General features: G+C 28.8%; 2 protein-coding genes and 1 pseudogene across 4 annotated transcripts; all 3 read right to left on the bottom strand.

The window, feature by feature from the left end:
• Positions 1–2,572: 2,572 nt before the first annotated feature.
• Positions 2,573–6,130, bottom strand: LOC107171516 (zinc finger MYM-type protein 1-like; annotated as a pseudogene).
• Positions 6,131–6,252: 122 nt separating this feature from the next.
• On the bottom strand, positions 6,253–8,066 carry LOC149058514 (alpha-(1,6)-fucosyltransferase-like). The gene is made up of 2 exons (XM_089218385.1): positions 7,867–8,066; positions 6,253–6,642 (listed from the first exon to the last, which is right to left on the bottom strand). The coding sequence occupies exons 1-2, from the start codon at positions 7,894–7,896 to the stop codon at positions 6,253–6,255; spliced, it is 420 nt and encodes a 139-aa protein (XP_089074511.1). The 5' UTR covers positions 7,897–8,066.
• Positions 8,067–10,341: 2,275 nt separating this feature from the next.
• Positions 10,342–25,926, bottom strand: LOC149058513 (alpha-(1,6)-fucosyltransferase-like). Of its 3 annotated transcripts, XM_089220930.1 has the most exons (12): positions 25,691–25,926; positions 24,982–25,202; positions 23,318–23,412; positions 21,912–22,147; positions 21,161–21,182; positions 19,704–20,057; positions 19,216–19,423; positions 18,015–18,258; positions 13,433–13,609; positions 13,186–13,342; positions 11,849–12,109; positions 10,342–10,482 (listed from the first exon to the last, which is right to left on the bottom strand). In XM_089220930.1, exons 4-12 carry the CDS (start codon positions 22,130–22,132, stop codon positions 10,420–10,422), a joined length of 1,707 nt encoding a protein of 568 aa, XP_089077056.1. In that variant the 5' UTR covers positions 22,133–22,147; positions 23,318–23,412; positions 24,982–25,202; positions 25,691–25,926; the 3' UTR covers positions 10,342–10,419. The 3 variants fall into 3 exon arrangements, with proteins under 3 accessions (XP_089077056.1, XP_089077057.1, XP_089077058.1); XM_089220931.1 differs by lacking the exon at positions 25,691–25,926 and having other exon boundaries at positions 24,982–25,252; XM_089220932.1 differs by lacking the exons at positions 23,318–23,412; positions 24,982–25,202; positions 25,691–25,926 and having other exon boundaries at positions 19,704–20,203; positions 21,912–22,015.
• Positions 25,927–26,020: the final 94 nt, after the last annotated feature.

Raw genomic sequence — 26,020 nt, 5'->3', positions numbered from 1 at the left:
GAGTATATTATCATTTATCTCGTTTTTTTTACGTGATTGATGTTTGTAAGAAATATTAGATTTTCTATATTATTTCGTCATTTAGTGTAGTTCAAATTATGAACTTTGTTCTTAGAAACAGCTATATATAACTATACTTAAGTTACCTCTTACCTTGTCATTTAAAAGACTTAATATTACAAGTTTCACTTTTGCCTTTTGGAGTGATTGTGCGCTTAGAAATTTACTGAAGAATAATAGTCATGGGCAACCACCTTAATATTGTTATTATTATTAATTCCTGGTGGGAAAAGATGTACAATACATAATAAGTATTTATCTACCTATACGTACAATTAGCTTATAAGTTATAAAATAATAGCTGGAACACATAATATAGGCGACTAGACTCACTTACCATCTCAATATAAATGTACGCCTCATTGCCATCTAAGGATTGGTATAAACAGTATAATAATAAAACCGTCCAAACAATAATGATAATATCAATATATCATGTCAGAAAAATAAAAACGAAAAGTCATAGTGGCTCGCATTGTTAGTTTTGCAAATTTTAAAATTTTTTATTGCGATCAACTACATAAGCATTGCCACCTGACTTTTCACTCTACCCTACGACACCACTGAATGGATAGTGATTGGAGATAGCCATACCGACGTCTCTATTTGTTTTATTGTTGTTTATATTTTATGTTGTAATGTAATTATTTATGAATATTTTTCTAAGTATTTTGATACGTAAAAATCGAATTTTAGACGAGTAGTTTATGAGTTATAAGTATTTAAAGTTTGGAGAAGTGGAGTAGTTGTCACTGGACAAACATTTTGCGGGGTAACCCCCGTAAGCATATTACCAATGTGTACATGGTATAATAGGTAGGTATGTGATATTATATGTAAAATATGAAACTTGGTACTAAAACGTTTTTCTTAACTGTTCATAAATTACTAAAAACAATATTAAATTTAAATTAATCATTTAACCATTTAGATTTAGCCATTTAGGTGCTTACTGTGTTCTATAAAATCTTAATATGTTCTTTACTTTACGTCAATAAAAAAAAAAAAATCAATAAAAAATAATAGTTAAAACAAATACTAATTATCTACACATAAATCAATAGGTACCTAAGTATAGTAAGTTAAAATTTTTTTTATTTATGTTCAAATATTAATGTTTAATTATTTAATGTACCTATATGTGTATAATTTTAATAATAATCTATATATTAATCGTACAATCATAACTTGTTGGATACCATTATTTAAATCAATAGGTAAATAGAAAGTTATACAAGTATATAATATAGATATTAACTATTAGGTACCTATGTTCTATCATACGCTATGTAGTAAGTGTATTATTTATTATTATGACGTATTATTGATAATAATTTTGTTATCAAAATATCGGTGACGGAAAGCGCGGTAAATATAATATTTTGAAAATGATTTATTTTGTAGCTAGTGCCGAGACCATGTACACTTTGGTAATATGCTCATGTGTGAAATATATATTTTTTTAATTTCTAAATTAAAATTTAAAACTGTTATTTATACAAATATAAAATTGATTTTTGGAGGATGAACCCGGATTTAAATGCACTTAAAACCATACAAACATGCTCTAAAAACTAGCCAAAAATGTCTTGTGGTGAAAAATAATTTTATCACTCTTTTGCGGAGTTATTTGTTCTGGATAAATTAGCAAACACTAAAGAATAGCAATTCCATATATTTACTGTAAAATTGGGGTCTCTTATTATTTTTATTTCTGTGTAAGCTACCGATCCAATTTCCCACAGAATAATCTATTAATGGTATTAATATTTTTTCATTTTAAATATAGAAATCGGTTTCTAAAAGTTTCTCAAATACATCAACAACTTTATATGTTGGCACATACGCCAAAGCTGGTAACATTCGCATGTATACCGCAAAATCTGAATATTCCCCATATATTTTTGTAAACCAGTTTCATGGACGCGATGCCCCTACACATAACACATTATGATAAATGAAAATAATATTCATTTGCATTTGGACACTAGTTAAACTGTTGAAAAAGTTTAGACAAGCGGAGCAGTGGACAAACATTTTGCGGGGTAACCCCGTACCACTCCACTCCGCCAATCTAAACTTTAAATACTTATAACTAGGGCTCGGATTTAAATGCCCTAAAAATATCAAAAAAATGCCCTTTCAAAAAATGCATTTATGACCTAAAAACTCTAAAAAATGCCCTAAAAATATCAAAAAATGCATTATTTATTTTAAGCGTCCGACAATCGGCCACGCGCAGTGGCGTCCAACTCTCAACAAACTTATGGTTCAAATCACATAAGACTACCACCACCACCACCACCACTGTTGTGGTTGATTTGGACATATAATATTTTTACACACACTTCAATTATTCTAAATAGGGTAACAGTGAATTATTTAATAAGGCCAATCATATATGTATACCAGTAAACCTTATATTTAGAAAAAAATTCAAACATTAATTAAAATAATAATAATTATTATAATAAAATACATTTCTTTGATATGATAGGTTATAACTTATAAGCTATAAAAGATGTTTCTTCAACACTGAATTGCAGTTGGCAAATATATCAATAACTTGGCTGTTATCAATATCTATATCTGATTCACATGACCTTAATAATAGTTGTTCTAAGCGGTCTTGTGATATTGTTGTCCTTAATCTATTTTTAACAATTTTTAACTTAGAAAAAGTTCTTTCAGGCGTTGTACTTGCAACAGGTAATGTACATGCAATATGTAAGGCATCATAAAGGCATGGGAAAACATTTTTTAATCCTGCTTTATGACATACTTGAAGCATATGTAGTAATGTGCCTAAGTTATTATGTTTGTGAACATAAATTGCTCCTTCATCTTCATCACGATCCGAATTTGAATTCTCTTCACTATCATTGTTACTGGTGTGTTTTTCGTCACGGATATAAGTTTGTTGAAACCCAATAGCATCTTCAAACTCAAAAAATGATCTAGAATATTGTATATACTCTGTCCTCAAATCTTCATAATTTACAAAGTGGTGGTACAAATTACAGAATGTTTTAAAAGCGTCTTTAGGTAACATTGTAGGATCTTTTTTAGTTTGTTTTAAATGAGCAGTTTGAAAAAAGTGAAATATCTTTTAATAAATGTTGACCTGTTGAATGAAATGTAGTTCCAATTGATACAATGGCTGTATCAATTATCATAAAATAAGCGTTGACTTTATATTCTTGTTTTGGACCTGTAAACATGGTCAGGATTAAAATCACCTGCCATTAATTTTTTTCGTCTACAACGTTTCACTGGCAATGATATAAACTCAAAGTCAGATTTTTCCAAGGCTGGGCAAGTTAACTAATTATTTTAACTCGTTAAGTTAAGTTAATACAGAAAAATGTAAGTTAAGTTTAAAGTTTAAAGTTAGTTTTCTTATTTATTTAACTCGTTAAAAGTTAAAAGTGAATTTGAAAAAAAAGTAACTTAACTTAGTTAAAAATAAGTTAATTTTATTTTTTCATGTACAATAAATTATCATACATTTTTATCAAAGCTTAACAAATAACACAATATAATGGAAGTCTAACTATTTTCAATAAACATATGTAATTGTATTAATTACAGTAGGTACTTAGTAAGTACTACCTACATACTTCAATCTATTATAAAATCTAACAAAACAAATAAATTATTTCAATGTATTTTTTTTATCTACACGTTTTCCAAAATGATGGCTTAACTTAAAAATTTTTTTTCTTGTTGATACCCATTTAATTTGTAAATTGTAATTATTAAATTTGTTATTAGGATTTAATTAGATAAATTGCACATATACATATAACATTTTTGTTTTATAATAATATATTATATATATACATATTTTCTGTGAATAAGCAGAATAAAATAAAATATTATTATCTAATACTATTATTATTACTCGTAAATCGTTTTCCAAATTTTATGTAGGTAGATAGTTGTACTTATACACGTTATTCTAATATCTATTGAAATTTCAAATATAGAAATAATGCAAAACACTCACATTCATATCGTAAAGTATTTGGTTATTCCCACAATTATTATTTTTATTTATATAATATACATATATGTATATATAATATCAATAAGTTATAAAAATCAAAATATAATTTTAGATATATGAAATTTATATAAGGACAAATTAATAAATTAACTCGTTAAGTTAGAAGTTGTTAAAAAAAAAAAGAAACTCGTTAAGCTGGAAGTTACTTTTGAAAATAAAAGTAACTTGTTAAATAACTTAGTTAAAAGTAACTTAACTTTAACTTTTTAACTCGTTAATTCCCAGCCTTGGATTTTTCCATAAAAATTGTTGTTTCATTGCAGATATTTTGAAATATTTTGTCTGATCTCATTTTTTTAATGTTATCTAAGATCACTTGTACACTGTTTACTGCTCCTAATAAATCAATATCGGGTGATTGAAGAATTTTTTAAACTGGATCTAATAATTGAAATATTTTACTGAAACATATAGCAGTCATTACAAATTTTTCTGATAGTAAAAATTCAATTAATCCATTGGCTTTAGAGCAAGTCTTGTAATCAGATAGTTCTGTAACTTTGATATTTTCCAAAGTGTCTATGATTATATTAAAAGTGTTTAGAACTGTCTGGAGAGCCATGGAATATGACATCCATCTAGTTGTAATTACTCTTTTTAATCTCCTTACTCTTTCAGCTGGTCTGATTTCTTTCTGTGTATTTTCGTAGAAAGCTATTCTTTTTTTACTAGATGAGATAAAGTTATACAGTTCTTCTACATTACCAAACATATTTACTGCATCAGCAGAACTACTAGCAACTTGAACTACGATAAGGTTCAGACGGTCAGCATGGCACCACGTATAAACTGCAGACGGATTTACTTCTTTTATGAAAGCTTGTAAACCTTCATATTGTCCTCGCATATTGCTGACACCATCGTAACTCTGACCAACAAGTAAAGATCTCCAATCTAATTCATTTTCAAGGAAAATATCCTGAAATATTGAAAAAAGCTTACGACCTGTAGTTAAAGATGATTCCTTTAGTGCTAATAGTCTTTCACATATTACAGGAGACGTTTCCTTGAAACTAACATAACGTACAATGAAAGCTAATTGCTCACGTTTTGATGAATCAAAAGTTGTATCGATTGAAATACTAAAATATTTGACTTTTTTATTTTCATCTCTTATATTTGTTTTGATAAACGTGGCTACAGAACTTATGAGCTGATTTTGTCTTCACCATGATATAAAATTTACTTCACTCTTTCCTTTGGTTTTCAAGTGATTTATATATATAGCTAATTCTGGAGAAAATTTACTGATCAGTATAACTAGGTCTTTAAAATTTACTTTATTACGTTTATCCCAGCTTTCACGATGGCCACGAAATGGCAATGAATGTTGACTAAGAAACAAATTTATTTCAATGATAGCATTTATGATTTCTCTGTTTTCTAATACTTGCTTTTTTTATTTTCATATATTTGTGGAAGAATTGGGATACAAGATAATTTCATTTTGACTATAATAGCAGCATTTATATGATTTTCAGTTTTTTCATGCAAACTTATATCCTGTAAGGCTGTAATCTTTGCCAAGCATAAAATCCGTCAACTGTCCACGATCTTTTTTTATTTTTTCCAAAAAACATACAGTATAAACAATACATTCGACTATTACTAACACTAAAACTTAACCAATCGCGCTTGATTCTCTCACCACTATGTAAAACTCTATAATACTGATTAGTATTGAAACGATGACCATGTTCCTGGGGATAATTTTTCTCCATAAGTTCATGTTTTTCTGGCTGAAAAGGTCCTCTTCTGATAATAGATATTTTTTCTTCCGGTGTTAATTTTAATCCAATTTCAATAAAATTTCTAGGGTCTAATGATTTAAGTACAGCATTAACACTGTGATCTTCATAAGCATCTTTTAATTATAATAAAAACATAGTACAGTAAAAATATAAATAGGTACATTGTGCACTTTAAAAAATATTTACCTGCATTTTTCCTTGAAATTTCAATAGTTTTGTTAGCGTTATCAAGTGTTTCAGATTCATTCATTTCAACTAAAATAAATAATAAAATATATAATCTAGTACGAGTACCTAGTAGATACCTACCTACTACCTAGCTTGTATTATGAAGATATTGGCTGTTTTAGCCGTTTTTATTTCAAATATGTATTATATTGTTTTGACCAGACTGAATAATATGGTCAGTACAAACCTTTTCAAATTTGCACACGAGCTGTCTTCTATGAACCAATTGGGTGGGTTTTGTAATTCTTCTAATCTGCTTTGAACTAAAATACTCAACCTTTCCGATTCCTGTTGTCTCCACGTCGAATAGTTGTCGACTTCAGCCAAACCAGAAACATCATTTAATAAAGATCTATAGTGTTCGTCGACCATATTTTTAATTTTCTGAATGCGTTCTACGCCAATCATTGAACTTTTCAATGATTTTAATCCAGAATTAACAAAGTACCAAAATTCTTTAGTGTTTGAATATATTCGGCGTCTTAGGACTTCGTATTCTTGTGATGGGGCGATTGGTTCAATGTCGCTCAATTCCTATATGTTTATAGATTCATTTATAAACTATGATGGTATTAAGATTCTATCGTTACATCGAAATACTGGTTTGTAGATTTGAAAAATTGATTTTGTTTTAAATATTTTGGTAGATATTTTAGGCACTCAAATATTTTATATTGTTTTTCTCAAAATAAAATTAAATGTTTATTCAATGAAAATTTATCATTTCGTATTAAAATAGTTCTGTGTAAATTTATTACTTGGTATATGTAGATATTATAATTGAAAACAAAAAACAGTACCACAGTCGGAAATCGATTAAAATTTCAAGCGGGGCTATTATTATTAACACCAATATGAGCGATGGCTTAGAAAGCAAAAGTCTTCTTTTTAGTTATATATGAGTGTGACATAAATACAAAATATGTTCTACTGTTTGTTGTGGCTTATATGTTATAAATCTTAAGCAAGTGAGTAGCTAGTTGGTTATTTATTCGACACTAAAATGAAAAAAAAAATTGTAACGAATCGATCATCGAAATTTATAAATAACTAACAAAAATTATTTGAATAATATGTATAATATAATATCACGGGCATTTAAAGACAACAAGTATTTCATTTTGTTCAAAATCGCCATATGTATTTATTGTAAATACCTTTATACTCTGCTGGATTATTATTCTAAAACACAAAACACAGCATTATTATTACAATTCTTAATATACTTAGTATGCATTACTCGCAAAGTTTTGAAGAAGTTGTTTTGCTTTTACATACCTACTTATTTATGTTCGTTCAAACATTCTGTTTGGTTTTCGAATTATGAAAATGTTCATTCTTTATGAAATATAAATTTTTTTCTTCACGAAAAAATGAAAAAATATAAAATATAACCTACAATACTATATATACCTGAGAGTATCTTGGTTTTAGTATATTCAGTTCTTGGGAAAAATTAGGTTGGTTATCAAAATGTATTATCTCGCTAGGTGGATTAATTATACCGATATGGACAATTTGCTTGTGGTGGATTGGATAGCATTCAGTATAAATTGAACGTGGTTCAAGCTGCTCTCTACAATTTTCCGATTTCACTAAGACCAACTTTAAATTTTCACAAAACCGTATTAGTAGTTTTGAGAACCTATTAAGCTATACACATACATTCAAATTTCAAATTTCAAATCTTATATCTGTTTTAAGATATAATTTCTTTATTCAAAATCATAAACTTGACAATTTGGTTCATGTTTTTACCTGATCTCTCCAAGTGCCCAATGAAACCATTTATAAACAAAAAATCCATAGTAAATCTCCAAATGATTGTTTGAAATACCTTTCCGGGTATCCCAATCAGGCCCAATAGTGAATTTAAACCATCCAGGGATCCAATCAAACATACATGAAAAAATTCATCAAATACTATACAGCCAATAAATTAGTTGTAGTTCTAAATAATACAGACGTACATACTATATGCATAAAGATTTACCACTACAGATGACATATATACATATAGCAAATAAAAATAAGAAAAATACCTTTGCAATTAAAAACTAAATACTTAAGGTGTGCCTACGAAATAGATACTTCAAATTGCAATGAACTTTTATATCCAATTATAAATATGTAAAGTTGTATCATCTATAGAAAATTCGAAATGCAAACAATCGAAATACTCAACGAAATCTTCAAGACTTGTGTAGTTAGCATATATTAGCACGCTATTGTAGAAACACATAAAATGTAACTATACAATTGATTCAAGTTTTCCAATTCCGTGATTAATTCGCCATTGGACAGTCGCAGGTTTTTTAGTGTCTCTATATATTTTGTTATTCTTTGACTGTTAAATTCGATGACAGAGTTATCTTCGTTCCATTCTAATCTCCGAATCATAGTTAACACAACCAATACGAATGCGAAGACTACGAAGACGCGCTTGAACAATTGAAACTTCATCATCTCTGATAATCTATGATAATAATGATAAAAACATTCATAATAACAATGAAGAATATTAAAGAAAGGCGATTTTCCATCGTTTTTCCGGAAAATAAAGGTAATTATAATGCGCATAAATGATGATAAATAAAACCCAAATGCTTAAATTTAACTTAAAAACTTTATAACTACCTACGGATGTTCTGGTGTCAACGTCAAAAGAAAACTAACGTGACAATTGGTGAATATAGTCATAAAATTAAGTATCAACAATAAATTGTATAATCAACTCGATGGGAATCCGTTTGGAACAATCTAAGTTTAAAAAGCTCGATAAAGCACGGCCAACTTCTTTTTAAGTATAATTAAGGGAGGGATTACTTACAAATTTAAAATTCGTGCTTACAAATACTTACAAATTGTGCAGGACAGTTTGGCACTTTCAAAAACTTTAATATGCCAAAACGGCCAAGATTCGCTGAAGTTAGCCGTGATTTAAGTTTTTGTGGATAATTGATAACGGCTGTAGTTACAAATTTCGAATTTATGCTTACTGAAACAAAATGTAGGGCAAACATTTTCACATTACGCGGCCAACTTCATGGATCCGTATCGCGTGTGATTCGAATTCAACTCGCACCGCCCACATCTTCACACATAGAGATAGTTTTGGTATGCCTATACGGATTGATACAAGTTGTAGTTGGAACAACTGGTTTTTAATTCAAAAACGGAGTGAAAAATACCCCTATGGAATACTATTCTTATTGGAATATGTTGTACCCTTTATTTTTCATAGTATAGGTACATTATAATATGACACTATAAGTGTACCTATTCCAAAATTGAAAATACACATTATATGTTATGTGAAAAGTGTGTAATATAATCGATAATAATTACACAAATTATATTATAGAGAATATAGTTCAACCGTTTGACTTAAAAACATAAAACGATAATAGTTGGTATGGTTTTATTTTCTCGGAATCTAGTCTAAGCAAGAAGGATAACGAAGGGTCAAGTCTTTCAATCAATTAACTTTTGTATCAAATATCTGACATAAATCAAATATGTAAGAATTGTTTTGTATTTCATAATATTTTTTAGATTATGTAAAATAAAAATAGATAATAATTACTGCAATTTTATAAAAAATAAATATTTTATTACTGAATAAAAATTGTTTTCATGTTATAATGTGACGGGAATAGTACAAATAGAAAAGTTTGTAAGGATTGAGAAATCTCTTAATCGTTAATAGATTCTAATATATTATCGTCCTTTAAGATTATCGGTACATTTAGGTACCAGTATGCATATTATGTGTATTATTTTCAGCTGAGTCAAGAGAAAACAAACAAGTGTATGACATAATTTGATTTCAACACTTGGTGCAATTCTTTACCTATATTCAGAGCAGGTAGCTAATTATCATGTTAGTATATTGCAATTATTATAAGAGGTACGAGTGTGTTACATTTATAGTATACAATTATTTATAATAAAAAATAAAATAGGTATACCATATTATATTTAATACGTGATTTAATTCCTTGGTAAAGCAGCTGACAGGAAAATTTGAAAAACATATCATGTTAACCACGTTGGATATATCATAATATGTATAAATTTTTACATTTTTGTATGAATAAATATTTTTTGCTGAACCAAATTCAGAAAAAAGGGATACACATATGTTTAGGTATTTACGACGATGTTGAATTTACGATAAACTTTTCTAATAAACTTAAAATAAAATTTTTATTTTCTATAATTGAACATTTCTATTTTATTTATAAAACATTCGTGTATTTTATTAATAGCACACAATTTACATTTGTTATAATTTTTTTTTTTCCGTGTCTAAATGTCGACAGTGATATTTGGATAAGTGGCAAATGGTAAAACTTCAATTTTTGTCGTTACCTAAAATCAAATAATATAATGTATTTAAGTATAATTTATTATTAGTTTTGTACATTATTTGATATTAACTGTAAATAATAATGTATTGTGCATCCGTGAAGTTATTCTCTCTTGCACTTAGTCTTCACATTAACATTTTTGTTTGTTAGGAGGGCCGACTACTACAGCAACATTTTTATTGTCTTTAGGAAAATTAATAATAATGTAACATTTTATTGTCCAAATAATATAATGAAATTAAAATTGAAGAACGTTTTGAATGTCTTTAAGCTTTTAAATTACAGATAAATAATAAATAATGAATATTTATATTTTTAAATTAGATACCTACCTATGAAAAAATTAAATAATTTTTTTGCCTTTATTACAAAATAACAAAGGTAGGTAAGTTAATGAAAATGATTAACTTAACTTAATTTAAGAAGATACATAAACGTTAAGTTAAAAGTTAACAGTTACCGATTATAAATTGAACTGAATAATTTAAAAGTGAATATGGAAAAAATATCAACTAAGTTATTTCAACTGTCGATTAAAATTGTGAAATTCATAAGTTGATTAGGAAATTATTAGAAAAAATTAACTTAAACTTTTTAACTAGTTAATGTCAATCTGTACGCAGATGACATAGTTGTAAGTGCAGACATAAAAGATAGCCTCAAGAAAACAGCCGATATTTTAATTGATGAAGTGGGTAAGATTGGACTGATCATTAATGAAAAAACCAAATTCATGATTGTATCTAGGAGAGAACATCCACAAAATGCTATAACAGTAAAAGACATGTTAATTGAAAGACTTTGGAACTTTATGTACTTCGGAGTAGACATAAACTCACAGGCAGATAGTCACGATTAAATACACAGGAGAATCACATATGACTACAAATGCTATTATTCATTAGTCCAATCATTTAAATCTAAAATATTATCAAGAATAGCAAAAATCAGATTATATAAGACCCTCGCAGACCAATTGTACTATATGCTTGTGGAGTATGGACGTCCACCAAATCTGACGAGAACAAATTAATGATTTTCGAAAGGAAAATCCTACGAAGAATATTTGGACCAAAGAGAAACGACGAAAGTGGCTATGAAATAAGATCAAACAGAGAGCTGAATATTCTATTTGGGAGTTATGAACGGAGAAGAATTTGCAGAACACATAGCAGCGCGGAGGGAGATAGTAGAAGCGGCGATGAGTCTAAATGGCCTAGAATAAGCTTAGAAAAAAAAAAAAGCCAGCCTTTACACAATTATTTAACAAATACAATAAATTAAGAATTTAAATGGCTCTTAATGGTTAGGAACATTAAAAGAACTGTGAAACTTGTCTATATTATCGTTTACACATAATATTTTACCTTGAAACTAGGATACAGAAGCGTTTTATTTGTTCTCAAATTTGTCCCTTTTGAATAACCGTCCCAATGATTTCCAGCTACTTCGATCTCGTCACCTACTTCTAGATCCATCTCATCCGGTCCGTCTGCTTTATGAGATATTAAAGCTACATTCAGTCTATGAACTTGACCACTAAAATAAAATGTATCGTCTAAAGAAGTAAACTTAGCTGATGCATCTGGTTGGAGACTGTTCATAATTTCATAAGCTAACCGGCATACCTGCAATAAAAACACAATTTATCGAAAATAAATTTAAGTAAATAATAATTTTATTTGACGCTTTGTTTAATATTTAATTGGTCGATATTGACGTTTAATAAATTATATAAAAATATGAGATAAGCAACTTTTTTCTTTATCTTACTGAATTCAATTATATGTAGAGAAGCTTGTAAGTTGTAAGTACCTCTAGAGATCAAAAAATGTAATTTTAAGAAATTTAAATTGAAAGTTTTTTTTATATTTTTAATAAGAGTGATATAATATGGTTAGGTATAATTATGGCAATTCGAATGCAGCCACCAGACCACTGACCCAAAATTAAGGTTTTACCTTTTAGAATTAACTAAAGAAAATTATAATTTATTTCAGAAGCTCAATGCATTTAAATTTAAATGTATTTCTGTTTATAAATATGAAAATTCTCGTCGGCTGGCCATACGAGAAGGTGCGCGGCGCGGCAAGTCATATATTTAATAACACTATGGTTTTTAATAATTTTTCTTGAAACTAAAAAAAAATTAAAAATCAGGAAAGTAATGAAAATAAAATTTCAAAACGTCAATAAAATCTACAAAATGGCTATAGAGAATTATTTTGGAAATAATTATATATAAAAAAATACTTTTAACTTTTTTACCAAAACATTAAAATAATATGATATAATTGTAGTTCTTATCCCTGTTTTAAAACCAGAATTTCGATATCTCCAATATTTTGGGAGAAATCGCAATGGGCAAATCCTCGTGGGATATCAGTATTTATATACTTATATGTTACATACCAATCAGTAAAAGCTCTACAAATTTACATGAATTCATGAATTATAACCATATTAAGATTTTTTATAAGTCAGAACCAGCTGGTTTTAGTAGTTTAAGTATTTGTGTTGTAAGATTTGTAATCAATAAGTATATTAGTAACTATTTTGAGTTCTTGAGTTAATTTGGATGCAAAACCCTGATTATATATTATCATTCAATTGTAAACAATTTTCACTTTTAACACTTTTATAATTAATTATTATTGATAAATGATAATGAATAATGATTCAGAGGAAATACAATTTGACATACATTTGACGAAAAAGTACAAACTAAGTAGTCACAGTGATGAGATAGAAAATATACGTCGGTGATGATATCCATAATCGAACTGTCCAACTCTCGTTTACTAAGGATCCCTGCAGTTTTGGATATTTCTCGATCTCCGATAATATCGTATTCAGGATATCTAATTAAACACGATTTATTATTTACACCATTTTTAAATAAATGTAAATATTATAATAACGAAGTATATGCTTGAAAATTCGAAACACACTTAATTCGTGCTTCATTAAACAGTGCTGCATCGTCCGTTGCCAAATAAATTCGTTTCGTGTAGTATTCGCCGTTTAATTCCTTGAGTTTGTAATATTCTTCAACGTGATACATATATTCTTCGAGTTTGTGGAACGAAGCTTCAGCGAGAAGTTTGTCGGATCGTCTGATATGCACACTGCACAAAAACACTTAATTTTATAGATATCCGTAACACCAGATACATATAGGCTATATCTATAAAGCCACGTGGCGTATCTAGTTATGGTTTGAAAGTACTACAGTAGTCGTCGTTTATTCGACTCAAAGCTAATGAACACATTTGGCTATTGGAGTCATGAATAGGGCATCCCCCATTTAAATGTTATTAATAAAATGTAAGACAAAATCGTTTATTAGACTCACAATACTAGATTTATTTTAATGCTGGATAGATTCTGTATTTTTAAGGACATACATATTTCTTAGTTTTTTTGAATTTATTGCATATATTTTCATTATTTATAAAACAACGAAACAACATTTTTGAATACATAAATATTATTTTCTATATTTTTTCGTCATAAATGTTCATGTTTTTTTTAAGAAACATTTGGAATATATAAATGATTATAAATACATAAAAATGAATATTTATCGGTTTGTATCCAAATTAAAGTTTTCATTACATTCAAACATAGAAGCTGTAGCAATATCAATCACACTTGAAACAAAAACCACCATCTGTAATATCTTCATTCCAAATCAATTCGATTTTACACTTATTGATTTAGAGAATGTTATCAAACAATTACCACGACCCTTTATAATTGTCGGGGATTTTAACAGCCACAGTCTCACATGGGGTTCATATAAAACTGACCCTAGAGGAAAAATCATAGAAAATTTATTAGAACAAGATAACATTATAATACTTAATAACAACGAGCAAACCAGAATTAATCCCTCCAATAGAAACCTCTCAGCTATCGATCTTTTGTTCTCCACACCTACCATAGCACAAAGATTACATTGGTAAGTATTAAATGAGATTTATAACAGTGATCATCTTCCAATCTCTATACAAATAATTTCTAATGCATATCAAACGAACTACTCTACAGTAGAGTCTCTACTATAAAATGGAACCTCAAAAAACCTGACTGGCCTCTATTCTCAAACCTTCTCGAAACGAAAACCAATTCATCTGAATTCACGGATGACGATATAGATATCGAAAAAGTAGTATCCAAATTCACCAAAATCATAATAGAGACTGCAGAACAAACAATCGGATACTTAAAACCTAGCTCCAAAAAAACTCCAGTCCCGTGGTGGAACAATGAAATAAAACAATATATATCACTAAAAAATAAAGCACTGAAAACATTTATAAAAACCAGATCTCTCGAGGACCACATTAAATTAAAATAACTCAGAGCTAAAACAAGATTCTTGGTCAAAAGCAACAAAGCCCTAACATGGCGAAACTTTACCTCTAAAATAGGCGCTCAGAATGACCCCCACATAATGTGGAACAAAATCCGCTCATTACAGGGACGGAAAAAAGACAACAATATATATCTCTCCACCAATTCATCTTTAAACACTGATCCATCTTCAGTAGCTCACCTCCTCGGAAAATATTTCGAAAAAAACTCTAGCAATGATATGTACAGTCAAGACTTCTTAAGGGAAAACGAAAACATACCATCACCTCAACACTCTTTAATATCACCCCAAAAATACCCATCAGGCTTATTTAAATAGCCCTATAACAATCGATGAAATTTTGAAAACTCTCAAAAAATTTACCAGTAAGAGTACCGGACCAGACAATATCCCTTATAGCTTCATTCAAAACTTCTCCATCAACACAATTCAAATACTCCAAAAAATTTATAACACCATCTGGAACAATAACGTATTTCCCCAAAATTGGAGAAACAGTATCGTCATACCTATAAGCAAACCAGGAAAAAACAAATTCGCACTTGACGGTTATCGGCCCATTTCACTTTTAAACACCTTATTTAAACTCTTAGAAAAAATCGTAAACCAACGTCTAATTTGGTTTATAGAACAATCTTACTATCTCACCCCCGAACAATGTGGGTTCAGAAAAAATAAGCGTACATATAACAATCTTTCCAAGATACATACAGAAATACAATACGCATACTCCGAAAATCAATAATTAGGTATGATCAGTCTTGATTTGATGAAAGCCTACGATACAACATGGAAACCACACATTTTAAACAGTCTCACTAAAATACTAAGCCAAAACCAGATGTTCAATTTTATCAGTAACTTTCTCAAAACAAGAACATTTTAAGTAAGAGTTAATCAAACTCTATCCAAGACTTTCTCACAGATGAACGGAGTACCTCAAGGATCCACAATTTCGGTCACGCTTTTCCTTATCGCTATCAACAATATAACTCAGAAAATATCTCCTCCAGTCCATTCGACCCTCTACGCGGACGACTTTAATATTTATTGCCGAAGCAAAAGCTTAGAAACTGTCCAAATCCACCTACAACAAGCCATCAACAATCTTCTAAAATGGACCTTAACATCTGGCTTCACTTTCTCACCTGAAAAATCACAATGCACAGTGTTCACCCGTAAGCAAAATCAAAACTCTATAAACATAAAAATGGGTGATTACCATTTAATAAATAATAATACAATTAAAATACTCGGCATAACTTTCGACAAAAAATGTTCCTGGACCTACCACATCAACACCTTGAAAAAATCAATCTCTCCACGTCTCAATATTATAAAAATGTTATCCCACACATCATGGGGCTCCAAAACTCATGTTCTATTAACAATATACAAGTCACTTATACTTTCTAAACTCGACTACGGAGCCTTCATTTGGACAACGGCACATAAATCAATATTAAAAAAACTAGATACAATCCACAACTCGGGTCTTCGTATGTCAATCGGCGCTTACCGTTCAAGTCCAATACCCAGTATCTATAATCTTGCCTATACACATCCTCTAGACATAAGAAGACTCAAATTAACATTGAATCATGAATTAAAATTAGCAAGTACCCTTCCCACTCTTGACTTCAAACCATTATTTCAATTACTGCCGTCACTACTCCAGGAGAACAATTTCGATATGTCTAAATTACTCACTATTGCCCCCTCCCTGGCACCCCAATGGAAAAATCTCATCGAAACCAACACTAATCTCTCCATATTCAAAAAAGGCGACACACCCTCTGCTATCTTCAAAAACGAATATTTTCACACAATACAAAATATCACAAGTGAAAAAATGTACACGGATGCTTCCAAAAGCCTAGACGGTGTCGGCGCTGCAGTCATTTGGAATGACGCGAAATTCTTATATAAACTTCCTAACTCTTGCTCAGTTTCACAGCCGAATCAATAGCCATTTTAAAAGCACTCGAGATAATATCCAATCATCACTTACAAGACACCATTATCTTCACCGACTCCCTTAGTGCGATCAACAATATAAAAAACACATATAATCCTTCAGACATTGGCCTACATATTCAGAACAAAATCTACACCTTACAATACCACAATAACATCAAAATCAAACTATTTTGGATCCCCGGACATTCCAACATAAAAGAAAATGAACTCGCTGATCTCACCGCCAAAAATGCTATCACATCACCTCTATCATCGTCCATAAAAATCTTTCCTTCCAGTGACATACGAATACTCATAATAAAGGAATGTCAACAAAGATGGCATCAAAAGTGGACATCTTATTACACAAAATTAAACCACATAAAACATAACACGGACAATTGGACATTTCCCTTCGAAATCCAAAGAAAATTCGAAGTAATAATAGCCAGACTGAGAATAGGACACACAAAAATCACCCACAGTTTTTTAATGTCCAGGGAAGAACCTCCAATATGCACAACCTGCGGTGTTCAAGTAACCATTAAACACATCCTCACCGATTGCCGAACATATCTCAGTACCCGTACAAGCTTCATCCTACCCGAATCATCACTGTCAGAAATATTGAACAACAATCCTCAATCCATTACCAACATCATACAATTCATCACAGCCGCCAATCTTCTTACCAAAATTTAGTTTAATTTAGATATAGATACAATTCATGTAATTTTTTTTCCCCTTTATATTAATAATTTCTCACGTTAAACCCAATGGCCCATGTTGCCGATGGTATTCATTAATAATAATAAAAAAAAAAAAGTTTTCATTACAATGTTTAAGGAAGAATATATTTTTATTGTTGGGCCTTTCACCGCATTGTATTGTTGCCTGTTGGATTAATGAAATCTAATAATCTAATCCCCTAAGTTCATTTTAAGTGGAAATTAATAGATGAATTACATACAATTTTTTTTGCAAAATACATTTTCTGCCCACCTATCAGTAGTTATTTTTAATTAGTGTTAAAAATATAATTTTATAATATATAGAATTGACACTTAACTGTGATCGGTTTTATCTAAGATAAATTTTATGCAAATACTGTAATATTTATGTAAATATTAGTATTAATTTAATGTTTCTATACATAGTGTAATATCATGATTATGCAATATAAAAATGTTTACCCGACAATTGGTTTTTTGAAATGCACTCGCTTGGAAAATTCGTCAAATACTTTGGTAGTGGATGGTTGCAGCCGGAAGATGTATTTAAAGAACTGTCCTATCCACCATACAGCGGGATCGCCGTGCAAGACGTTTATTCGTTTAGCTAAGTCCTCAGGCAACACGACCGGAATGTAAGGAGGATTTAAATGCTTGGCAGCGGATTCAGGCAAGTTATAGTTTATTACTTGAATGGTTTCATTGCCTATAATATTATGAAAGTAAATAGTAAATTCAAAAAAATAGCTCATTACGTTTGTGTTGTTGTGGTATAAAATGGGCGATATCTACTTCATCATAAACAGAATTTTTTAATCTTCTGACCAATATTCATAGTTGATCATTACATAATCAAAATTTTTTGAAGATACGGGTACAATCAATAACTGTTGTTTTATTACATTTTTTTTATCACTTAGTAGTGTGCAACAAGCATTTTAGTAGTTGGTATGGGAATTCTAAATCTACGAGTAAACTCGTTTAAAAGAAAGTCGTGTTAGTTACACTATTTATAATTCAATTACGGCTGAACTGATTAGGCTGAAAATTAATGGGGAGGTACCTTAGAACCAGGAGACGGACATACAATATGAGAACTTATTTAGACAAATAAGCATGTCCGTTCTATTATTTTATATTTAGTAATAAGACTCCGTTATGATTTTCTATAAGTGAATTTAAATTACCAAAATCAGTTCTCACCAAGTAAATAAATTATCGAGATATAAAAAATTTATTAAAAATTTATCTTGTTTAGCATTTTTTATGAAATCACAACTTTACTGTGTGCTTATAATTCGTACAAATTAACTAAGTTTTTGTTATGAGTACTTAGCAATTTTTTAAATCGAGTTTCACAAAGTATTTTTGTTGGGATATAAATATACTGCTAGCATAATCGAATAGCCAACGAATTTAAAAAAAGTTTTTGAGGGATATAAAATGTAGAATTTTAAACAGATTATTAATTGTACGGGTTTAGATAGTTTTAAATAAATAAAATGCAAGTAGGAATAAGTAAATTTAATAGTAATTGTTAAAAAAAAATTATAATAAATCTACGAAGTAAATATTTGGGAATCATTAATATTAATTTTAATCGAATACGTGAGAGAAAAATATTTGTGTGAGTTTAATTTATCACGATAAACAATTAACTTACCTGGCCAAAGTGAAATTGTTTCACCGTCGTTCGAAGCACATGTGTCGCTAAGTGGTAAAAATATATTTTCAAATCCTTTGCTAGTAAACTCCCATTTTTTAGGAGTGCCTATAATCATTGTCCTCTCAGTGGCGTAGGCGACAACTAAGCACTTGACAAAATGGTGTACACGACATCCATATCCACAACAAGTTCTATGGGAGCAAACCTATATGTGTAACGTGTAATAAGTAAATTTGTTGATAATAGTGGAAGACAAATGTACGTAGGTTTGTAGGCTAGTAGTTTAGATTCGGGACTATGATATTTTTTTTGGACTCTTAAATAATATTAATTGCAGTTTATTTTTAAATTACCCAACGATCAAATAGCGCTCTGTGTTATAATCGGATAGAAGAGGTGATGCTTCAATAAAGGTTAAATATAAAGGGGTTAGGATGATCATTAAATAAATATTATTTAATTTAATATTATTCGTACAAACTTACATTGACGAAATTACACTGGAGCTTTTTAGCTTTGGCACAGTCGTGTGGATTCTGCGTATGTTGAATTCTCTTTTCGACTAGTTTACTCAAAGAGTCAAATTCTTTCCACCTCCACTGTGAATAACCATCGACATCGGCCAGCTTTGCGATGTCTCTCAATAATGATCTATAGTGTTCGTCGACCATTATTTTCATATGAGAAATTGTCGGTTCCAAATCTTTGAATTCGTTAGCCAACGATTGTAACGAAAAACGTATGTAGTACCAAAATTCTTTTGTGTTTGAATAAATTCGGCGACGTAACACTTCGTATCCTTCAGACGGGCCGTTTATAATTTTCCATTTGTCCATCATCTGCAGTAAGGCGAGCAATTAATCTTGACGGGCGTAACACGTTTCCACCAAAAGTAGACCTTTCCCTTTTCCATCAATACCCGTTTCCACCAAAGGTGTATCTTTCCCTTTTCCACCAATATCCTTTACCACCAAATGAGATATACCTATAATTAATTAAACAGTTAATTCACCAAAATAATTTGTATACTACCCTTATATTACAATCATTAATACAGTATTAAATTTATTTAAAATACTAATGCTGGATTGAAAAAAATGATATATTAATGTATTAAGTTATGTATATATTGTATCTACTTATATATATAATTGGTTGATATTTTATTTTCAATCGTAGAATATAGTAGTATACAATTGTTTTTGTAAAAACGTGTAAATAATTTTATTTTTATGGAAACAGATATTGATAGAAAGGTGGAAGATACACTTTTGGTGGAAACGGGTATCGGTGGAAAAGGGAAAGGTACACTTTTGGTTGAAACAGGCATCGCCTATCTTGACATAGGTATATTATTATTTTACGACGTTCGATCGTTCGATTCTGCTTTAAAATATTATATCCTGTGACAATCCAAAGCTAGTTTTCTAAATTGTAATTTGATATTGGGCTTTAATTATAGTAAAAAAATATATGGATATATATATTTAACATTTTATTCATTTGTATTTTCAATTTAGTGATATTAAAGTTTTTAAATAAATAAAACGGTGCTGATCTTTTATTATATTCTCACTTGTTTCTGTTGAACATGTTAAACTTATTTGAAAACGATTTCGGAAATTTAAAATTGTAAAATAATAGTATCCGCAAATTAGTTCACACAACCTAGTTTTGGTTAATACAATAATATCATAGAGAATTTTGAAAATACGAGGAGAAATAAAATATAAAATGTATTTAGAAACTATGTATTGGGTATAATAATATCTACAATATACATAATATTCAAAACATAAGAAAAAGAGAAATAAAAACTTTTTAAAACGTCAAACAATGCGATCGTCTTTTGGTACATAATATCATGCGTGTTTCTACGATTAAAATATAAGATAATAGAACTGCGCGATGAAGTAAATAACATAGCATAATATGTACCTACCTTTTTTTCGCTGAATATTAGTCTAAAAACATAAAACATAAATATACATGATTATTACAATTTTTATACTATTGTATAACACATTATACTAAATAATTATTCATATTACAATATTTTATTACATTTGCAAGGTGAGAGTGGAAGACATTTCGCGCAGTGGTACTGTTTTTTCTTCATAATATTATATTCCGTTTTATTAATACAAAAATAATATTTTTGTTCCAAGGTTGTTTGAAGGATTGTATGTTATATGTTTAAAATTAATATTAAAATAGGTACCTATGTATTATTACGATTATTTTCGTACGGATCTCGAACCGTAGACACCAATTAATACAGATCGTGTGTTGCCGCGCATCGTATAATAAAAATTGAATGTATGGATTAAACGTGACACTGTGATTTTTTTAAGGTTTTAGTGGAATTAAAAATCAGAAACTAATATCGTAAACGGATAAAATGCAGTCAACGATATCACGAATATTTACTTTAATATTATTTGTTAATACTTTTATAGTAAAAACTATATTTTTATTTTGAAGCGAGTTAAAAATATTTTAAAATTGAAAATTTTTGTAAATCTCAATGCTTGTTACGCACATGTAAGACGGAGTCAACACATGCGGGTATCATGTCCTCATAAGCGAATATCTTCCGAACTCTGAATATGTAAGATAATATATATTATATACATATTGATTACTACCACGATGGAAAAAAAGTAATTAAAGACAACTGCAGCATGACTTACTTTTGATTTAGGTTGTTCTTCATTGCTATCAGTTCCATGTTGGTTCTGTGTAACTCGTCGATATGTTGAAGTACTATGGCAAGCGTTTGATCATCGTCGACGTATTTTTTGCCCTCGAAGTAAAAAGTTGTAAAAAAGAAAATGACCCATATGAGTGCTAAGTACATAAATATTTGCTTCCAGAACCGTTGGTAGGATTGAGTTATCTTCATAAAATTCATGGTTGATTTTAAATCCTTAAATTAATTCAGTAAATTTAAGACAGTTATTTGACGTGAAGTATTTAGTTAAGTTTATCATTACAGTGGTTATGAAATTTTTTATAGCTGTATACATCGTATTATATTCTAACCAGGTGCGTACACAAAATAATTTTTAGATAGTGAGCGGAACTATTAATTTTGCCATTACCGTTAGGGGTACGTTTATTTGAATTACGAGTATTAATGTAGACTTTGAGAATTTAATTTTTTTCTTTCTATAAATCTCATTAATAATGTTTTTGTTTATTACGTCTAAGTGATTTAATATGCAATACATCGTCTTACGCTTATGTATTGTTCAATAGTAGTTAAACAGTATTAAAATTATATACGCACTATTTTTTTAAGAATAATTTAATGTTAAAATGTTGACAAAAATACAAAATTTATCAGGTTGAAAATTTGCAAACTATATTCCAAGTATTTAAAATTTATAAAATGTTTAAAATTAATTTATAAAATTCCCACATAATCAGTTTATATTGTCACCAAGAAATTTAAAAAAAATTTAATTATGGTTTTTTATTTATGATTTATAGACATCTTAAGTTCAAACTGGCTTGGATTTAAATACTTAAAATAAATAACGGTTTTTGTTGTTTTGTTGTAATTAAAAAATATTATTCCTGGGTACTTGAAACTTTTACTATATATTTCTATATTTTATACACTCGATGATATTTTCAATTTCAATTTTTTCGCAAAAATTAGTTTAACTTACTGAAGTACTAATTCATAATAGTAAGATGAATTACTTTAATAACAAAAGTATCATAACTGAAGATATTATACTAAATTATATTATATGCTGATATACAACATTCGCTCAGAACCGTTTTTTGTATACAATGATTTTACGTACCTAAATATTTCAAAGAAACGAAACGAAATTTTCACATTAGAATATGTTTTAATAATTAAAACCGATGCATTTTCACTGGGGGGGGGGGGGGTGGAGTTAATTTATATCATGTAATTATTGATTACAATACGTATTTATCATCCGCAGATCGAAACTAGTAATATGAAGATCTTGAAAAGAAAAGCATTCGATGACACTCTGTCATCTTGCAGCATGATAATTCAAACGATATATAAGAATAGAGAGAAAAATATCAAATATCTCAATATCAAATCACTTACCGACAGATTTATTCAAATCAAAACTGTATAGAGTTTTTAATCGGTGTACTAATACAACTAATGTAGTATCACTTGCGATGCGTGTACAACTTATCCTGTAAAAATGTCGTATTGATGATCACAAATGATGCTTGTGAATATAATATTGTAATATTATTATTTATTATTATACACCTATTCATAAAATAAAATCACAAGTTCATAACCACATATTATTACATAGGTGACTTTGAGAGGTGAAAAATGCGTGAACATTATCCTGTATGAGAATATTATAATAACTAAATAATATATTGTACCTATATTTGCACAGTTTTATGATTTATATTCATAATTATAAGTAGAATAAATTATGTTTGTGTTAAATATTGTTTGGCTTGTGTGCTCAATGTGTACCTTGTACATAAATACCTCCTGGTACTGCTAAACTGTGACATTTTGTACTATTTTACATAATCACATTTCACTACAGTATTTTGTGGTAATATTATTTAAAAAATCGAATCAGAATGAATATTTCAACCCCTGCTTCATCTGAGGGAAATGTAAAGCATTGCTTTTTATTTTTTTTACGTGTATTTTACGTACGAGTATATTATCATTTATCGCGTTTTTTTTACGTGATTGATGTTTGTAAGAAATATTAGATTTTCTATATTATTTCGTCATTTAGTGTAGTTAAAATTATGAACTTTGTTCTTAGAAACAGCTATATATAACTATACTTAAGTTACCTCTTACCTTGTCATTAAAAAGACTCAATATTACAAGTTTCACTTTTGGAGTGATTGTGCGCTCAGAAATTTACTGAAGAATAATAGGCATGAGCACACACCTTAATATTGTTATTATTATTAATTCCTGGTGGGAAAAGATGTACAATACATAATAAGTAGTAATCTACCTATACGTACAATCAGCTTATAAGTTTGGTATAATATTTACATCATTAAAAGAAAAAATTAAAATTGTTTTTACAATAACATACAATGCGATTTATAGGACTATATAGTTCAGCATTTTTGTGTACAGCTTTCAATGTTGAATGTATTTTTTATACGAGTCCTCATCGATTGGACGTGGAAATTAATCTTGTTTGTCAATATTCGGATACTCAATATTAGGAACTTAAATTTAAAAAAAAATAGACTAATAGGTAAATAAAACAAATTATGATAATATTATATTATCATAATGTTTATATTGTTTTTATTATTCAGCCTTTATAGTAGTAATAAATAATAATCATACATTTTATTTTATTTACTTGATTAATAAATACCAATTTGGCAATTACAAAGTTTGGGAAAAATTTACAAATATCATAAATATAATGTGAATATATTTATAGTATGTATGAACAACTATTTAATGTGGTAGATTAGTTATAATAACATAACATAGTTAAAGTGAATTACTACAGATAGCAAATAAGAATATGAAAAATGCCTTTGCAATCAGAAACCAAATACTTAAGATGTGCCTACGAAATAGATACTTCAAATTGCAATGAACTTTTATATCCAATTATAAATATGTAAAGTTGTATCTTCTATAGAATATTCGAAATGCAAACAATCGAAATTCTCAACGAAATCTTCAAGACTTGCGTAGTTAGCATATATTAGCACGCTATTGTAGAAACACATAAAATGTAACTATACTTTTGATTCAAGTTTTCCAATTCCCTGATTAATTTGCCATTGGCCAGTCGTAGGGTTATTAGTGTCTCTATGTAGTTTGTTATTCTTTGACTGTTAAATTCGACGGCAGAGTTATATTCTTTATATCCCAATCTCCATATCACAGAAAACACAACCAATACGAATACGAAGACGCGCATTAACCATTGAAACTTCATCATCTCCAAAATACACTGTTGTTTCTATTGAAAAGAAATATTGTGTTAAAAAATTATGTTAGGCATGTCAAAATACTTTTTTTTAAATAAATAAATACAAGAATTTATAACATATAAAATAAAATAAAATAAATTAATACTTAAATTTTTTGTTTGTTTACAATACAATTTTTTTTTGAGTATCTTGCCCAACCCTGGTTAGCAAACAAAGTATAGTCATATATATACTTATAAACTATATTTCTGTTTTTATGAGATAGATAAACTAAATAATAGATATATATTGATAAAACCCAACCTTTAATTGAACTTAAAGTTTATATATATAAACATTTAAAATGTGTATAAACATAGGTAAACCTTATTGAAAATTAATAATTTAATTTTTTTAAACATATTTATACGTAAATAATACGTGCAATTTCGATAATGACGTTCATGTCTATAGTGAAAGATTTAAATAAAGTATAATTGAACGTATGGTATTAGAAGTTAATAAATGCAACACTTACTTAATTTAAATTAATACGTGTACAGAGTATATTAAAAATATATATATGTATATAAAAATATATAAGTACTAAAACTCATAAAAGAAATAAAGTATCGTTAAGCAACTGCATTACGACATGTAGCCGTCACATTAACATTTTATGAAAATTACACTCTATGCGATACTGCAGGCATGTTTTTTTCAAAATCCTTTAGATATAATATTAATATATCACCAATTTGATGAAGGCATAAGTGGTTCTGTCTAATATAATTAACAATGCCAGCGCTGGTATTACATAGTTTTATTTATTGCCTGATTTATTATGGGCAAACAGTGTTATATGTAT

Source organism: Diuraphis noxia, unplaced genomic scaffold (genome assembly GCF_037042655.1).
Source record: "Diuraphis noxia isolate RWA-SAM2 unplaced genomic scaffold, SU_Dnox_SAM2 contig0002, whole genome shotgun sequence".
In the NCBI taxonomy this organism is placed as follows: domain Eukaryota; kingdom Metazoa; phylum Arthropoda; class Insecta; order Hemiptera; family Aphididae; genus Diuraphis; species Diuraphis noxia.
The sequence above is the reverse complement of the archived record's forward strand: the minus strand, read 5'-3'. Positions and strand labels throughout refer to the sequence as shown.